Below are 17,764 nucleotides of genomic sequence, written 5' to 3' on the forward strand. Positions count from 1 at the left end.
GTGGCTGGCAGGCGGGAGTCAGCCCCCTCTGTGGTCCTTTCACAGCACTGGTGTACACTCAGGGTATCAACACTGCGAGGGGCTCAGCTACCACTAACTCTTAGTCTGTCTGAGATCACAGTCCGAGTTTTCTTGTGGGGAGTTTTCACAGACTTGACCTTGGGGTTGGGGGCCAGGCCAAGGAGTACAGACTTAACTGTGGGGTCTCACTTATAAATGAGGGTATCCTGCAATCCCACTCCTGGGCATATATCCAGAGAAAACTTTAATTCAAGAAGATGCATGTACCCTGGTGTTCATAGCAGCACCATTTATATAATAGCCAAGACTTGGAAACAACCTAAATGTCCGTCAACAGATGAATGGAGAAAGATGTGGTAAATATATACAGTAGAATACTGCTCAGCCATAAAAAGAATGGAGTAATGCCATCTGTGGCAACATAGATAAACCTAGAAATTGTTATACTGAGTGAAGTAAGACAAAGACAGATATCATATGACACTACTTGTATGTGAAATCTTAAAAAATTGTATAAGCCAACTTATTTACAAAACAGAAATAGACTCATAGGCATAGAAAACAAATTTATGGCTACTGTAGTAGATAGTGGGAGTTGGGGGAGAGAGAAATTAGGTGTTTGGGATTAACATATACACACTACTATATGTATATGTATTTATAAAATAGGTAAAGAGCAATGACCAACATAGCACAGTGAACTATATTCGATATTTGTAATAACCTATAATGGAAAAAAATCTGAAAAAAAATATATATATAACAATTGCTTTACATCTGAAACTAACACAACTTTGTAAATTAACTATAATTTTTTGAAAGCTATATAAATAGATAGATAAGGGCAGTTCCTGGTGAAGGAGGCATCTTTGTGGGTTGCACATTCAACCCAAGTTGTGCCTGTGACACCCTTCGACGTTACTTTAGTAGATTTTTGGTAATTAATTAATTAATGATTAATCATTATAATAAAGTGTCTTGGGGTTTTCATTAAGTTGACTCTTCTCTAAACATGTTGCTAAAAACTGTACAATTTTTTGTCTTACCAATAGACATTATTTTTTTTTTTTCATGTAAATACCACTTTATTCTATAATAAATGTTTCAACAATTAAAAAAAATATTTTTGTATTCATCATTTTATTTGCCATTTCTTTTTTTTTTTTTTCTTTTTTTTTTATTACACTTATTCCCCACCAATAGACATTATAAGGCAGTTTGTACCATAGCCTTTAGAAATGATTGTTACAGATTTCAAAATTAATTGGCTTTAGAAAATGTCCATAAGGAAAACATACAGTGCATTTTGATAAATTCACTTTTCATTTGGACATTTTGTCTTATTTCAAAGACTCTGTTTATTTTATTGGACTTCCCTGGTGGGTCAATGGTAAAAAAAAAAAAAAAAAATCTGCCTGCCAAGCAGGAGACATAAGTTTGATCCCTGTGTCTGAGAGATCCCCTGAAGGAAGGAAATGGCAACCCAGTCCAGTATTCTTACCTAGAGAATCCCATGGACAGAGGAGCCTGGCGGGCTACAGTCTGTAGGGTCATGAAGAGTCGGATACAACTTAGTGACTAAGCAACAACAACAACCTGTAATCTCAGAGTTGTGTAAATAGATATTTATTTTTTTTATAAAATAATACGTATTCAAAGAAAATTTAAGTACTTAAGATTGACTTTGGAAAATAACAAATTAGATTTTACTTGGAATACCTTTAATAAATGAAAATGTAAGGGTTATGTACATCTAGCATGTGGAAACGGGCAGAGAAGAGCTAGTAAATTTAAGAGTGGAGTACTTCTTCGTTTTGTGCTCCATGAAATGTTTTGGGAGTGCTTTCTGCATATCTGGTCGAATGCTAAGTATACAGTGGTGAACGTGGTGGACAAGCCCTTGCCGTCTTGGAGCTCAGAGTCTAATAACAGAAGCCAACAGAAAGCTAGCAAATTAGCAGTCACAAAATATGAACTGTTGAAAGGACAGTGTGATAGGGTATAGGAATTAAAACCAAACCCCCCAGATCAACTAGGTCCCTAATGAAACAGAATAGTGGGAGAAGGGCTCCTTGAAGTGAGACCACAGGGTGAACGCGGAGAGAATCTTGCCAAAAGTCTGGGAGTGCATTTTGGGTTAACCCAAGCCCGTCAGAGTGGGAAGAGTTGGAGGCTCTGAGTGAGGGCTGCTGTGGCTGAGGTGAAGGCCGAGGAGGAGGTGGGAATGTGATGGCCTCTACCGAGGGCTTGCTCTGGAGAATGGGGTGTTCTGATTTAAACGTCTAAAAGATTACTTTCAGCTCTGTGTGGAGAACATATTGGACAGATATGAAAACATCTTGTACAGACTTCCCTTGCTTAACAAAATAGATGCACAGTGTTTTCTTTAAAGAAAACGTGTCAGTCAGTCGTATGGTTTCTTCTATTTTTTTTTTTTTTTAATTGAAAGACAGCAGAGGTTTATAGCAGTAGTTGACAAACTTTTCCTGTAAAGTTTTTTTTCCTGGGAATTCTATTTGCAAATAATAAATACTTCATGCTTTGGGGGCCATTCCGTTTCTGTCACAGCTCTTCAGCTCTGCTGTTACAGCTTAGAAGCAGCCATAGACAATACATAAATGAACACATGTGGCTGTGACCCATGAAACTTTACTTGTGGACATTTGAATTTCTTATAATTTTCATATGTTAGGAAACATTCTTTTGATTATCCTCCCACAGTCATTAAAAAAACCGTTCTCAGTGTAGGGATCATACAGAAAGAAATTTGACCTTTAGGCAATGGTGTACTGACCTCGGCTGATAGTAAGAACTCTGTGGTTAGCCTGCCTGGGGTGAATCCCAGCACTACAACTTCTGAACTGTGTCACATTGAAGAAATTGCCTGGGCAAGTTAATTTCTTACGTTTCCCCTTTTGAGAGGTCATGCAGCGTTTGTCTTTCTCTGACTTATTTCACTGAGCAGTCACCTGCTTCCTGGGGCCTGTTACTGTGATGTATGTGTGCCCGCGCTCAGTTGTATCTAACGGAATGTGACTCTATGGACTATACCCTGCCAGGCTCCTCTGTCCATGGAATTTTCCAGGCAAGAATACTGGAGCGGGTTGCCATTTCCTACCCCAGGGAATCTTCCCGACCCAGGTATTAAACCCATGTCTCTTGGGTCTCCTGCATTGGCAGGCAGATTGTTTACCACTGTGCCATGTACACTCCGTATTACTAAAATAAAACGAATTAATATTTGTGAAGCCCTTAAAACAGTGCCTGGCACATGGTAAATGCCACATCAATATTTGTTTGAACAAAAAAATTTTTATCTTGAAATCAGAAATAAATAATGAAAAACAAAATTGCCTCTAGTAGAAATCACGCTTGGGCACATTGCAGAAGACCTTAATTGTCCAGATGCAGATCTCAGATGTCAGATCCCACCAAACCCAACAGAAGGAAATGAGTCTGTAGGAGGAGGAGAGCATCTGAACAGTTGGTACAGGGCAGGGAGGGCAGAGCTTCAAAGATTCACCTGATTTCTGACTGTTTGCTTTTCAGGATGCAGAGCAGGAATTTTAATGGCAGAGTTTGAGGGTGAGGGGTGACTATGATAGATAAAAGACCCTGACGAGTGATGGCAGGCGGAAGGAAGAGAGGGGAAAAAAGAAAGCAGAGAGGAGAGCAGTACGCAGTAGCAGTGGTGGCAGGATGGAGAAACAAAATTTGGAGCTGTGAATTCTTAAGAGAAGTAGCAGGAGAGAGAGAAGAAGAAGATGGGTGTTTGTGAGAGGTGTTCATACAAAGCGAATGGGTTGGGGGAGAAAGACTTAAATTGATGACAAAAGTAAATCAGGTGCAATATGGTGTTGAAAATGATTAAATAAGACAGTTTAGGTGATATAAATTTTATTTAATGCTGCATGAAGCAGGCAGCCTCCATTCCCATGCGTCCAGAGAACTGCAAAATGGGGTGGAGGTCAGGAAGCTTTTAGAGGATAAAGAATAAGGAACAAGGAAGAGAAAAACAGAAAGTGAATGAGGAACAAGGAAGTGAGCATAGAGCCCAGATTTGGCTTGGCCTTTGGGGATCGGCTGACTGGATATACTGTATTGCTGGCAAAGTGGAGCACTTCTAGAGACGTGGGAGTGATCTAGGCTTTGCTTTGCTGATGTGGCACCCTGGGCAGGGGTGGCTCCATCTTGGGCTCAGGAAATTATTTTCAACATCTGTGACATGGTATCCCCAACCTTTTCTCTCTGAGGAGAGAGCTTCTCAGTAGGCAAACTTTAATAATCACTTCAGTTTGAAGTTCCAGATGGTTTTTGTGAAGTGAGAAATAACTTTTTGTTTTATTCTGTTTGATTGTGTTAAAATCATCCTTATTTGACGTAGGTAGATATGAATTTTTGTTAGCATGATTTAGTTCATATCCAAATTTTTTAAGATTCTTAAATAGCAGTGAGTTCTTAGGCAGCAGGATCTGCTTTTTCTAGGTCCACATGCCATAATAGAATCTAGTTTGATGTGAATATTGGTTAGATAGGAAACACTAGTTTGTATGTCCCTTACCCTTTTAAAGAAAAATCTGCAACAGCTTCCTTCTCTCACTGGCTAACAGTGTGTGAACAGTACACACATAAATAGTACACATATGCTGTACCTTCCCTCAGTTCTTCTTGGGCCTCTGGCTTTTATCCGTCTGAGGTGGGTTTGAAATGCTGGTTTTAATTTTCCACTGTGAGTTCTGATATAGTCATGGACACAAAGCTAAGCCCCAGCTGATCCTGGTTGTTCTGATGGTGGGGCCCCTGCTCATCATCATATCCTCCGTCACTGTGTGTGTGCCATTAGAGTAGGAAAAGGTGATGCATGGGTCTCCAGGAGACCCACTAGGTGCCTTCTGCTTTTAGGACCATGTCTTGCCTCGTTACCCCATTTTATAGTTATATGGTACCCATGTTCACAAAAGAATGGGCCTTTGGGTCCAAGTCAGTTGAGCCTTTTGGTAGTCAGAAGGGACTCTGAAGAGTTGGCCAGCTCACTTACAGAGGGCATCCTCTTGGCCTTCACCCTCCAGGTTGAAAGTTTGAGCATCTAGTGCAGTGGTCTTCTTTGAGCTCATTCTCAAATGAGCGCACCAGGAGTGTTAGATTCGTTTTCCCTCAAACCCATAGTCTCCTGATGTGACAGTACGTGATTGCTTGCTCCCTGTGGAAAATCACTCCCTGTGGGCTCGGTTACATGTGTTATGCATAAAAATGTATTTAATATCTAATATACAGGTAAGAATTTACTCACATCTAGAGATTTTATCACGTTTTGAAGAAAGGGGCTACATTCTGAAAGAGCATTAAGTTTAGTGGTAAAAAGTATGAAACAGTATTAAAGAATATTAAAAGAGTATTACATAGCATAAGGGCTTCCCAGGTGGCGCTTGTGGCAAAGAATCTGCCTGCCAATGTGGGAGACGTGAGATAAGGGTTTGATCCCTGGGTCGGGGAGATCCCCTGGAGGAGAGCACGGCAATCCACTTCACTATTCTTGCCTGGAGAATCCTGTAAACACAGGAGCCTGGCAGACTATTAGTGGAAAAATTTCCTGGTAGTATTAAATAGTAGAACAGGGACTAAAAGATTTTGATGGGCTTCCAGGTGAGGTCGCAAAGAGTTGGATACACCTGAGGGGACTTAGCACGCAAACAGAATAAAGACAGTCTGTAGATTTTCAACATAACTGTTGTAACACTTAGTTCTTTTTTATGTTCCCGCTGGACCTTCAGAGTCTTTAGTGATTAGCCAGTCCAAACCTTTACAGAATGAACCTGCTAACCTGGGGGAAACACGTCTTTGAAAAACATTCAAGTGCTGTGTTGATTAATGTCCACCACCTCCCTGAGACAAATTGTATTACTTTCCCCTATTAGCAGGCTGGTAGTTAATGTCTAGTCACCTAAAGTGAACCTCAGCCGTAACCATTCTTCCTTCTAATGACCTGCTAGGAAATTTTATCTGTTATGAGTAAGGGGAATAGTCTAATTGTGGATTTGGTGTTCTTGTAGATTATACATCCCAAAACTGACGATCAAAGAAATCGATTGCAAGAGGCTTGCAAAGATATCCTGCTGTTTAAGAACCTGGATCCGGTAAGATAAATCTCAATAATAGAGATGATTTTTTTCAGTGTCCATGTGAAGAACTGTGCAGGGTCTTGGATTTCACCTTCTTTACAAGCTGACATCCCTCAGGGCAATGTAAACGCCCCACCATGGATGCCTGCGTGTGCACTGGGTTGTGTCCTGGTTGCTGAGGGGTTGCTGCTGTCAGAGCAAGTGTGAGTGCCTGCTGTGTGTCGGAAGAAGGCATTGAGTCATTCATCAAAGGTCACTGCAGACACAGCCCTGAGAAGTGGCCCGGATGAAGAGAGGCCAAGACTGCATTCTTCGTCCACTCAGTAGGGGCATGCAGGGCCCATGGGGGAGTGCCTCTCTCAGCAGCCAGTATTATATTTTAATGTATGACTTTTATATTATACATATTTTAAAAGTAAACTTCTACTTGATTTTAAAAGTAGAAGGATTTTTTTTTTCTTCACAAAAGTTTTGAAATCTCTCATCTTTGGTTTGGGATGTATTTCTAGAAACCCCTCTCTCAGAACGAGTGATCATGCTATTCAGACTTTGCCCTGCACCCTGACCTCAATGCCCTGCTTCCTTCATTGCAGATTATGCTTATTCATTGCTATATGGTCATTTGGGAAAGAACCCTTGCTACCATGTCCTCATGTGAAACCTGAGTCAACTTTTATAACTTATTTCAGTTCTTTTTTTGGTCAGACTGAACATCTTAATAGTTTTCAGATTGATGCCTGAGAGAAGAAAACATTAAATCAAAACCCACTCTTACAAGATGAAATCTTTTTTAGAAGTCCATTTTTAAAAAATTTATTTATTTTTTTCATTTATTTTTATTAGTTGAGGCTAATTACTTTACGATATTGTAGTGGTTTTTGCCGTACATTGACATGAATCAGCCATGGATTTACATGTGTTCCCCATCCTGATCCCCCCTCCCACCTCCCTCCCCATCCCATGAAGGCCATTTTTATAAAGAATACTTTATAATACATTTCATGCTGCATTATACCAAGTCTTCTATGCTGGGTCGTATTATACCCTGAAATTACTTTTTAAAGCTCCTGGTTTTTGATACTAGTTATGTTTATGTTATATCCTCCAGGATCACAGATTACATTTTGTAACTTTGGAGACTTTATTTTAGGACCACATAGTACAAGTTTTGTCCACTTTGATCCAGGTCCTCCAGAATTACCACCTAAACTAAAGCTTGTAAAGAATGGGGTTGCTGGTAACTAATAATGGAAGAATAAGAAATGGAATTAAGATAAAAAGTGTAGGAATTTAGTTTATGAGTGGAAAAATTTCCTGGTAGTATTAAATAGAATAAGGGACTAAAAGATTTTGATGGGCTTCCCGATAATCTTAGATTTCTTTTATCTAGAATGATAATGATTCTATGAAACAAAGGATATGGAAACTATGATCTGTAGTGATCTTTCTCCAAAATGAATTCTAATAGTTGTTAGTGAAAAGAGACAACATTGTCTGTGTGTGTGTCTAAGATGGTAATTTTGGTATTGGAATTAATCAATTTAGTATTGAATTTTGCTTCAGATAGACACAGAAGACAGCGATGAAATTAACCCTTAGTTTTATCCTGAGGGGTAGGCTTCAGCAAGGAGAATTCTATTTTCAGGCCGGAACTTTGCATGGGAAAATTTCAGGGTCACCAAAAACAGTTTCTCAAACTTGAATATGCCTGTCCATCATCAGAGGATCTTGTTTAAAATGCAGAGTCTGGTGCGTAGATCGGAGGTGGGGCCTGAGTGTGTGTTTCTCACAGGCTCCCAGGTGAGAGCAGGGCTGTCCTCTCACAGCCTCGCTTTGAGCAGGAAGGACTAGAACCCAGTGTGCAGACACGCGAGGGCGGTGTTTTGGTACTACCAGGTGTTATTTTGTTTGTTTACTTCCCTATTCATTTCAACCAGTATTTTAATGCTTCAGCAGTGATAACAGGCATCAGTGAAATAGCTCCCAGTTATAGTTTCCTCGGACGCTGCCTGTTCTGTTCCATCTTCTAAAGTAAATTGATTTTTCTTACCATTGGAGCTTTAATTCTTTCAAAGTATTGTGAAAAGTTTGATTGCATTTTAAATAATAATAATACAACTTTTCCTGTGTATCCTAGCAGGGAGCATCTTTACTTAAATACAATGGTTATTTTTATAAACATAGGATTTTTTTTAGACTTTTTAAAGATTTTACTGCTCTGTTGACAGTCTTAAATATATATGTGTATATTTAAAGGTCACAGTTTGTAAGGACAAAAAAGAAATAGTCAGTTCATGAAATTACCAAGTTCATAAATTACCATTGTTGAATATTTTATCGGGAAGAAGTAAATGTATTTATATAGTTGTTTCCAAAAGATCTTTTTTTGAATTTGATCTCATACCGTCTTGATTTATTTCCCTACTACCTGAAATCCTTCTAAGAACAATACTGAATATAAATAAGTAAAAATTAATTTTTCTCAGAAAATAACCACTTGAAATAAGAAATTTATCCCCAAACATAGCAGGTTGAAGAGTTTAAGTTCATTTTTTAAGCAAATTTCTAGTTTTTTATCATATATATATTTTTGCCATAACCCAAATGCATTTAAATTGAATTACATATTCCACTTATATAATCTGCATATCATATAACAGCTCCTTTCAGGTCAATTCCTTGACCACCCACTGTGTTCCAGGGCCTGTATAAAGCGTAGGATGCCACAAAAATACTTAGACATAGTTCTTGTGCTCTTGGAACTTATACTTGGTGAGAGATTCAAATACACATAAAAATCCATTTGGTAAAATGTGAATAATGCCGTAATATGGTCAGGGCTAGGGAAGGATAAGGGCTTCTCACCTGAGGATCCAGGAAGCCAGAGAGACACCTGAACTGAGCCTCAGAAAAGGAGTCAGAAGTCGCCAGTTGAAAGAAAAAAATGGAGGGTGTCAACACTGGAGTCTGAAGTGGGAGACACCCACTGGTGGGGGCTGAGATGTACGTGCTGCGTCAGCAAGGACCAGTGCGCATGCCCACAGGAGCCGTGGACACACACTCTATGTAGGCAGTAGCATTTTAAGCAGAGACAGTAACAGTCAGGGGTGTCTATGGTCACTGGTGACAGTGTAGGGGTGGAATTAAAGGTGAGAGGGACAGGTCAGGAACAAAAGGATGGAGCTCAGTGAAGAAACAGTGATCCATGTGTTGTTAAGGGGAAAAGAAACAGGCTCAACTAAGGAAGGGGAGAAAGTAATGGTTTCATAAAGTACTCAGGACGAACAGAAGTTGGTCCCTGGTGATCAAATGAATTGAGACCTAACAGAAAGAGTCTTGGAGACCCCCACTGTCTGGTGCCTTTCCCTGAAAAGGAAAAACTTGGAAGGAGGAAGGGGAAGCCATAATTACGAATTAGTGGCTTTGTATCCACTATCTCATTTGACTTTCTTAAAGGTGTTGTTTAGCTTGAAAATCTAGCACCTCCTAGACCTCAGGACATTTTTTCTTGGAGTTCTGTATATTCATACATTGAGCCCAGCATTTGTAATTATTAATCTCTTTGAAGATATTCTTTTCATGAATATTTTAATGCTCAACTCAGTAGGCCATTTTTCTTCTGAAATACTTCTAATTTGAGGCAAACTGAAATAATTGTCCTATGCTATATGATAGGCTCTTTCATTAATGGAGAGTAAATTGTTATTTTTTAAGGGAGTCAGGGCCCTTTTACCGAGCTCAGTCTCCAATTTGCATTCTGTAGGCGAGTAAGATGTGGTTTTCCTACAGGAGCTGTCAGTCCCCGAGATAAGTCTCTGCATATTAAATATTTCCTACATTCTTTGCACTCTGTGCATAATTATGGGGAAATTACATCTTGATTGACTAGAACAGACACCTGTCACACAGAGAAGTTCTAAAAGAAATAATTGTTCTGTATTTTAGCAGGGATTACTTTTTCATACATCCATGTATGAATTCTTAAGCTTCATAATATTTTAAAATGCAGCTAATTCCAAGATAATGAAAAATTATTATATAGCACTATATTTCATCCTTTTTTACATTTAACATCCAGGACTAGAGCTAATCAATGAAGCTGATATTCCCCCTCCACCTGCTCTAAATAAGTTGAAATATAAATAGTAAGCAAAAATAAAATATTTGTAAACCATTTAATCAAACTTTGTAATTTTGATAGGTGACCATATGTTGCCTGGATTGATGAACTCATTCGGTCCCGTGGGGCCAATTAGCATCACATCAAGAAAGCACTGTTTTACAGACCCATTGGCTTCATCTCCAGCCCTGGCTGTTCCTTCACAAGCAGGTGCCAGAGCTCACACAGCGACCCAGCAAGGGCATGAAAGCCACGGCCTGCAAACTGATCACCGTCTTTCTTCCAAAAGTTTTTCTTAACTCACTTAAAGATACAATGTTACATTCTGGGTTCAAATGGAGAGTTTGGCAATTTAATTAATTAAATTTAAATAGTATGCCTATATGGGCTTCCCTGGTGGCTCATTGGTAAAGAATCTGCCTGACAATGCAGGAGACTTAGGAGACAGGGTTTAATCCTTTGGTCGGGAAGATCCCCTGGAGAAGGAAATGGGAACCCACTCCAGTATTCTTACCTGGGAAATCCCGTGAACAGAAGAGCCTGGCAGGTTACAGTCTATGGGGTTGCAAAGAGTAGGACGCAACTTAGCGACTAAACAACAACAACAACAACATATGCATATATAATTTACAAAAATTCAAAAGGAACAAAAAGCAGTCAGTGAAAGGGAATCTCCCTTCTATCCCTGTTTCCCAGCAATCCAGTTTCTTAGGAGTCAAGTTCTTTTAGCACCAAGATGCATATTTTTCCAGGGTTATGCTATGTATATACAGGTAATTTTTTAAATAATTTTAGTGGCAGCAAACTCTACACAGTATTCTGCCTGGTTCTTTTTTTTTTTTTAACTAAACAGTATATTTGTATTTACAGAGATTACATATTCTTTTAAAAAATTATTTATAAAAGTTTAAATTGGTAACATTTATGTGTATAAAGCTAAACCATGGACACACATTATGTTTTGCTATTGTTTAATGTTTTAACATTGTACTTATAAGAGGGGCCCCATACAGGAAGTAAAAATAATGTTGGAAAAGAACAAAGTTGGAAGACTCACACTTGCAAATGTCAAAACTTTTACTCTACCACCTGAAACTAACCCGATATTGTGTATCAACCATACTTTAATAAAATAAATAAATAAATTTTAAAAAGTATTTACTACAAAGCTACAGTAATCAAAAGAATGTGTTACTGGCATACAGATAGGCATATAGAACAATGGAATAGAATTGAGAGTCTAGAAACAAACCCATACATCGGTAGTCATTTGATTTCAACAAAAATGCCAAGATCACTCACTGGGGAAAGAATAGTCTTTTCAATAAATGGTGAAAGGACAACTGGATTTCCACACGCAAAAGAACAAGGTAGGACTCCTACTTCACACCATGTAGAAGAATTAACTCAAAATGGACCAAAGAGCTATACGTAAGCTCTGAAATTGTAAAACTCTTAGAAGAAAACACAAGGGTAAGTCTTCATGATCTTGAAGTTAGCAGTGTTTCTTAGACACTGAAGTCAAGAGTAAGAAAAGAAAAAGATAAATTGGACTTCATAAAGGTAGCAAATTTTGTACATCAAAAGACATCATGCACTAAAGTAAAAAGACAATGTACAGAATGTAGTATTTGCAAATCATGTGTACATACACCACTACATATATATATGTATTTGTATCATATATAAATGATAAGGTGCTCATATCTAGAATATAGAAAGAACTAGTAACTCAACAACAAAAAGACAAACAGGTTTAACTGAAAAATGTGTGGAGTTCTTAAATAGACTTTTCTCCAAAGATAACATACAAATGACCAATAAGCGCATGAAAAGATTCTTAAAATGGTTAGTCACGAGTGAAAATACAGATCAGAACCACAATGAAATACCACTTCACCCCCTCTAGGATGGTATCAGTTTTTAAAAAAGGGAAATAACAGGTGTTGGTGACGATGTGGAGACAGAACCTAGTACATTGCTGGTGGTAAAGTAAAATAGTTCAGGCACTGTGGAGAATAGGTTGATGGCTTTTCAGAGTTAAACACAGAATTACCATATGACTCAGCAGTTTCACTCCTAGGTTTAAATCCAGAAGAACTGAAAAAGGTGTTCCAACAAATAGTTGTATATGATTGTTCATAGTCACACTGTTGACAATTGTCAAAAGGTGGAAGTAACCCGAATGCCCATTGAAGATGAATGGAAAAGTAATTTGTGGTGTGTGTGTGTGTGTGCATTTATATACATAGAGCAAATTTTACGTATAATATATATACATATATGTATTTTTACCACACTCCACTTTATATACATATATAAAGTGGAATATTATTCATCCATGAAAAGGAATGAAGCTTCCCTGGTGGCTCAGTGGTAAAGAACCACCTGCCAACAAGATGTGGGTTCAATCCCTGGTCAAGAAGATCCCCTGGAGAAGGAAATGGCAACGCACTCCAGTATTCTTGCCTGGGAAATCCCACAGACAGAGGAGCCTGGTAGGGCTACCAGTCCATGGGGTTGTAAAGAGTTAGATACAACTTAGTGACTAAACAACAAGGATATATGCTACAACATAGATGAACTTCAAAAACCTTATAATGAGCAAGGTAAGCCAGGCACTAAAAGTCACATACTGTGTGATTCCAGTGTGTGTCTGACTCTTTGTGACCCTGTGGACTGTAGCCCGCCAGGCTCCTCTGTCCATGGAATTCTCCAGGCAAGAATACCCAGAGTGGGTAGCCATTCCCTCCTCCAGGGGATCTTCCCAACCCAAGGATCAAACCTGGGTTCTCCTGCATTTCAGGCAAATTCTTTGCTGTCTGAGCCACAAAGAAAGCACCATCATATGAAATATCCAAAAGAGACAGAAAACAGGTTGGTAGTTGCCAGGGCCTAGTAGGAGAAAAAAATGGAAACTGACTGCTTAATGGATACAGGGTTTCCTTTCAGGGTGATGAAAATGTTTGGGAACTAGATGCAGATGGTAGTTGCACAACTTTATGGCTACTAACATGTTCACTTTAAAATGGTTAATTTTATGTTATATGAAATTTCAGTTCATAAAAAATTTTGTATTAATGTATATAGCCATCTGAATGTGTTCATTTACTTTAGTTTTAATATTTAATGGTTAGAATACACTTTAAGGATGAGTTTGGGGTTAACATGTACACATTATTATATATAACAGATAATCAAGTAGGAGCTACTATATAGGACAGGGAACTATAGTCAATATCTGGTAATAACCTATGAGGGAAAAAATCTGAAATATATGTGTATACCTGAGTCACTTTGCTGTACACCTAAAACAAACACCGCACTGTAAATCAGCTGTGTTTCAATATTTAAAAAATGATTTAAAAAAAGAGCTATTTACAGAACTGATCCCTGAAGCACCTCTACAAAGTCCTGGGTTCCAGTAAACAGTTTGAAAAACACTGAGCCCTTTTGAGAGCATGTGTAAGGTGGGGAGCTGCCTTGACAGGAGCAGGGAAGTCATGTCTTTGCTCCATCACCGCTAGACAGCTCTCCTCCTTAGGCAGGTCTTCACATTGTTCCCAAATCTCCAGAAACGTCTACCCAGCCATGCCAGTTCTGGCCTCTGGAATCATGCACATGATCAATGTGACAGCAGATAGCAGGTGTGTTCACTGGAGTTCCACCTAGGGCAGGGTTTCAGACTTCTGGTTGCCCTTCATTGAGTGTTCTCATGCTTGGCAGCAACTCCAGTAAAAGACAGGGATCTTAAAAGCCTCATGTTCTTTTTTTATTAGCTGCATAGCTTTCTGATGTATGGATGTACCAAACTTATTTATCCAGAGCCTTGCAGATAAACTTGCTTTTTCAATTCTTTGCTCTTATGATGCACATTTTGCAATGAAAAATGCCTGTGCACATGTCATTTCAAAAATGTGCATAGAACAACATCCTAGACGAGGAATGACGAGGTGATAGGGACCACCCTCAGAATGTTATTGACTGTTGCCAGCACGTCCTTAGAGGCCCGTTCCATCAACCATCTTCAGGAGGACTCCTGCCCGCACCATCTCCAACAGTCTAACATTTTTATGTTTCTGAATCTAACAGGTAAAAAAGAGTGTCTCCTTTCCATTTTAATTTGCATTCCCCTGAGAGAAGTCGAACATTTTTTTATATTTTTAAGAGTTCCTTCCTCTTTTTCTGGAAGCCTTGCAGTCGGTTCTGGATCTTTGATGTCCTAAAGCTAAACTGTCGTGTGAGTGTGGAGGTGCTGGCCTGTGAGTGAGCCCTTTCAGTCTGAAAACTTACATCCTTTGGTACTGGAAAATTCATTCCTTACTGTCCTAATTATTTTCTTTCATTTGTTGTCTCTGATATCACTTTGTTCCTGACTCCTATCTTTTCATCTATCGACTTTCTTTGAAGTTTTTTATTTTAATTTACCTTCTTAGTTCTTTATTTACTTACAGAAGATTCTGTAGTGGTGGGTACATTTTTTACTTTTGTGGGTACCTTTGTTTAAACCACTGAGTGTATAGCACCAAGAGTGAACCCAGATGTCAGCTATGAACTTTGAGTGATATTGATGTCATTGTACATTTATCACTTGTAATAAGCATACCCTCTTCTGGGGCATGTTACTAGAGGAGGGGCATGGGGAAGCAGCGGGTTTAGGACAATTCTTTATACTTTTTTGCTCCATTTTGCTGTGAACCTAAAACTGACCTAAAAGATAAAATAGTTGAAAGGAAAAAAAATTTGGTAATGATGTTTTCAGTTTTGAGCTTGCCCATTTTTCTCTTGTACTTTTTCTAATCATCCTGTTTTTCATCTCATGATTATGACATCATCTTGAACATCTCTGGGTATATAGAGTAAAACTTTCTGAAAGCTCATCACTGTTCTTGAGTTTTCTAGCTCATTGGTGTTATCCCGCTGTTTATCTTAGTCTTATAGGCTCCCAGAGGGGCTCTGCAAAGCTGACGAGGACCCCTGAATAAGTAGGGCAGGCCTGTCCATCAGTGTCCTGGGTGGGTGGCAAGGAGCCAGCTGTTCACGTGGAGGAACCCCTCATCCAAGCAGGTGAAGGTCCTTGTTCCAGGGCACCAGTCTTCCCAGTAACTGTTCTAGTTCTGTCTTATTTATTTAGTTTCTCCTGAGAACCTGACTCTGATCTCTTGCCTGGGAAGAGTCGGGATTAATACTTGGTTGCTAGTGTTCTGTGTTCAGGATGCAGACATTTGATCCTGGAGGACTTGGAATCAATGCCTCTGTTTTCAGCAGTGTCTCAGTCCCAATCTGAGCAGGCCAGGTGTTTCCCAGTCCGGAGCTTCTGGTGCTCCGACAACTCGTCGGCCCCTCCACGCTGCAGGCCCCCTGCCCATCTCTGGGCGGAACCCTCTCTCTGCCCTCATGTAACTTCTCTTTGCTCTAGAAATCTCTCCTCCAGTTTTCCTCTTCCTGTTCTCATCTTTGTGGAGTCGTACCTTCATGGTCCCTGTGAAATATTAATGGGGTCTCAAGAAGAAGAGAATCACGCGTAGTCTGTTTGTGCTTTTGATCCAGAATATTTTGTTTCTTCAACCTGTGTTTTCCACTTGCATCTCCACCCCCCCTCTAATCTATCTTCAGATCCTTAATTTGTTTATAGTAATAGTTAATTTTGGCCTGGGAGGCTGGAGTTGCTGTCTTTTTATATCCATAGAGAGTGACTTAAAACCTTCCTACGTCTTCTGAATTTTCTCTTACTATCACCATGCTGTTCCTCCATACACATTTGTTCTAACTACCCAAAGACCTTTGAATTGTCCCAGGACTTGTTCTGAAGAAAGATTTCTTTGGCCTTCTAGTCTATTCTCACTATCCAGGGTTTATCCTTAACCCTTGTCAAGCACCCTTTAGAAGAACAAAGTTTCAAGATAGTTGTTGACTGATAGGTTTGATGTCTCTGGCTTCAGTTTTAATACATCTGTCCTAGGGAGGGACATGGTTGCTTCTTGAAGAGAACCTTAGTGATAAAGGACATGGATGGAATGTTTGCTACAATCATTTTTGGTTTTACTTTTGGTTTTTTTTTGGTTCTATATTATTTTTGGTGCTGAACCAAGAAGCGTTGGTGTCAGGGTTTAAATTGGCTAAATATTTATAAATTACAATGATGATTAAAATAGGAAAGGTTTTTTTAAAGTTTAGATATCTTTAAAAGGCATTTGCAATAGTTCTTTATTAACCTGATAATTTTGGTTGCTAAGGTTATATTTCACAAGGTATATGATGATTTGATGGTTAGTTTCCTTTTGTATTAAAGTGGTGATCGTTGCAAAGATTCTGAAATAGACCAATTATAATTACTTTTATTCAGGTACTGAATATGAGAGTAAATATAGAATCATCTGGTTTGTATGTGATGAGGAGGGGACTGTTTCGTATGTTTTTTTACAAGATTCAATGGCAGTCGTGATATTTCCATTTCTTTGAGCTTGTTTACAAAAATATAGAGCTAATTGTGGTTCTTTAAGAAAACATGTTCTAGATACCAAAGATTATGTCTTTTATTTTTGAAAAATAGGAGCAGATGTCTCAAGTATTAGATGCCATGTTTGAAAAATTGGTTAAAGAAGGGGAACATGTAATTGATCAAGGTGATGATGGCGACAACTTTTATGTAATTGATAGGTAAGTTCTGTGTAACTTTGCTCCTGAAATGTAATGAACCTTTTGTGAAAATCTCAATGTGTTATAATGACTGACAGATTAACATACAATAATTGCTATTGCCTGTCTACCCTTATTCCTATGTAACTGGGCCTATAAACCTGCTTTGAACTCGTGCAATGAAACTGTGCTAGATCAAGGAAAGAGGTATAATGTAATGTATGGATGACTGTTGACTTTTGGTGAATCAGTAAATCTCAGTCATTTACTGGGAGCCTCCTCATTTGTTAAGTTTACTTGAGGGCTAGTTACACCTGTCACAGAATTGGACACTCTTGTTAACATGAAAACAGCAGTGTGACACAGCATCTGGGATATTGCATCCATGTAACTCAGTCTGTTATTCTGTTTTCTAAAAAGTTTCCTTTATTATTGCTTAATGAAGTGAAGCATGCTCATGGTTTAAAAAATTCAAATTCAGAGGGACCTAAGGTGAAAAGTCAGTCTCTCTTCCTACTGCCTTAGCGTCATCCCATCAGCAGAGTGAGTAGTTTGTGTGTCCTTCCGGAAGTTGTTTATGCATTATTCTATTTGTCTGTTAAAAACTCTACAGAGAAATTATTTAAGTGAGAAGGTTTGTATTTATATTGAAAATACAATTTCAGAAAACTGAAGTTGGGTTTCACTTCATCAAAGAACAGTGCATGTTTTAAGCAAAACTTGGGTAACAACCCTAAAATGTTAAAGGAGAGCAGCCTGAGCCGAGCCGTCGTTTCTCCACCTCCGTTAAGCGGTGAGGAAGTGTGGATGAGGTGTTTGGAATCCTTAGCCTCCCCCTCTTGTGTAGAACATGGATCATCTCCCA

The 17,764-nt window shown here is 38.8% G+C and overlaps 1 protein-coding gene across 1 annotated transcript in view; it reads left to right on the top strand.

Annotated features, from left to right (window-relative positions):
* PRKAR2B (protein kinase cAMP-dependent type II regulatory subunit beta) overlaps positions 1–17,764 on the top strand; it is a 104,877-nt gene that overhangs the window by 71,461 nt on the left and 15,652 nt on the right. The window contains exons 4-5 of the mRNA XM_043871711.1: positions 6,072–6,155; positions 16,814–16,920. Of these exons, the coding sequence (XP_043727646.1) occupies positions 6,072–6,155; positions 16,814–16,920 (191 nt within the window). The remainder of the gene's footprint in view (positions 1–6,071; positions 6,156–16,813; positions 16,921–17,764) is intronic.

Source organism: Cervus elaphus, chromosome 18 (genome assembly GCF_910594005.1).
Source record: "Cervus elaphus chromosome 18, mCerEla1.1, whole genome shotgun sequence".
In the NCBI taxonomy this organism is placed as follows: Eukaryota; Metazoa; Chordata; class Mammalia; order Artiodactyla; family Cervidae; genus Cervus; species Cervus elaphus.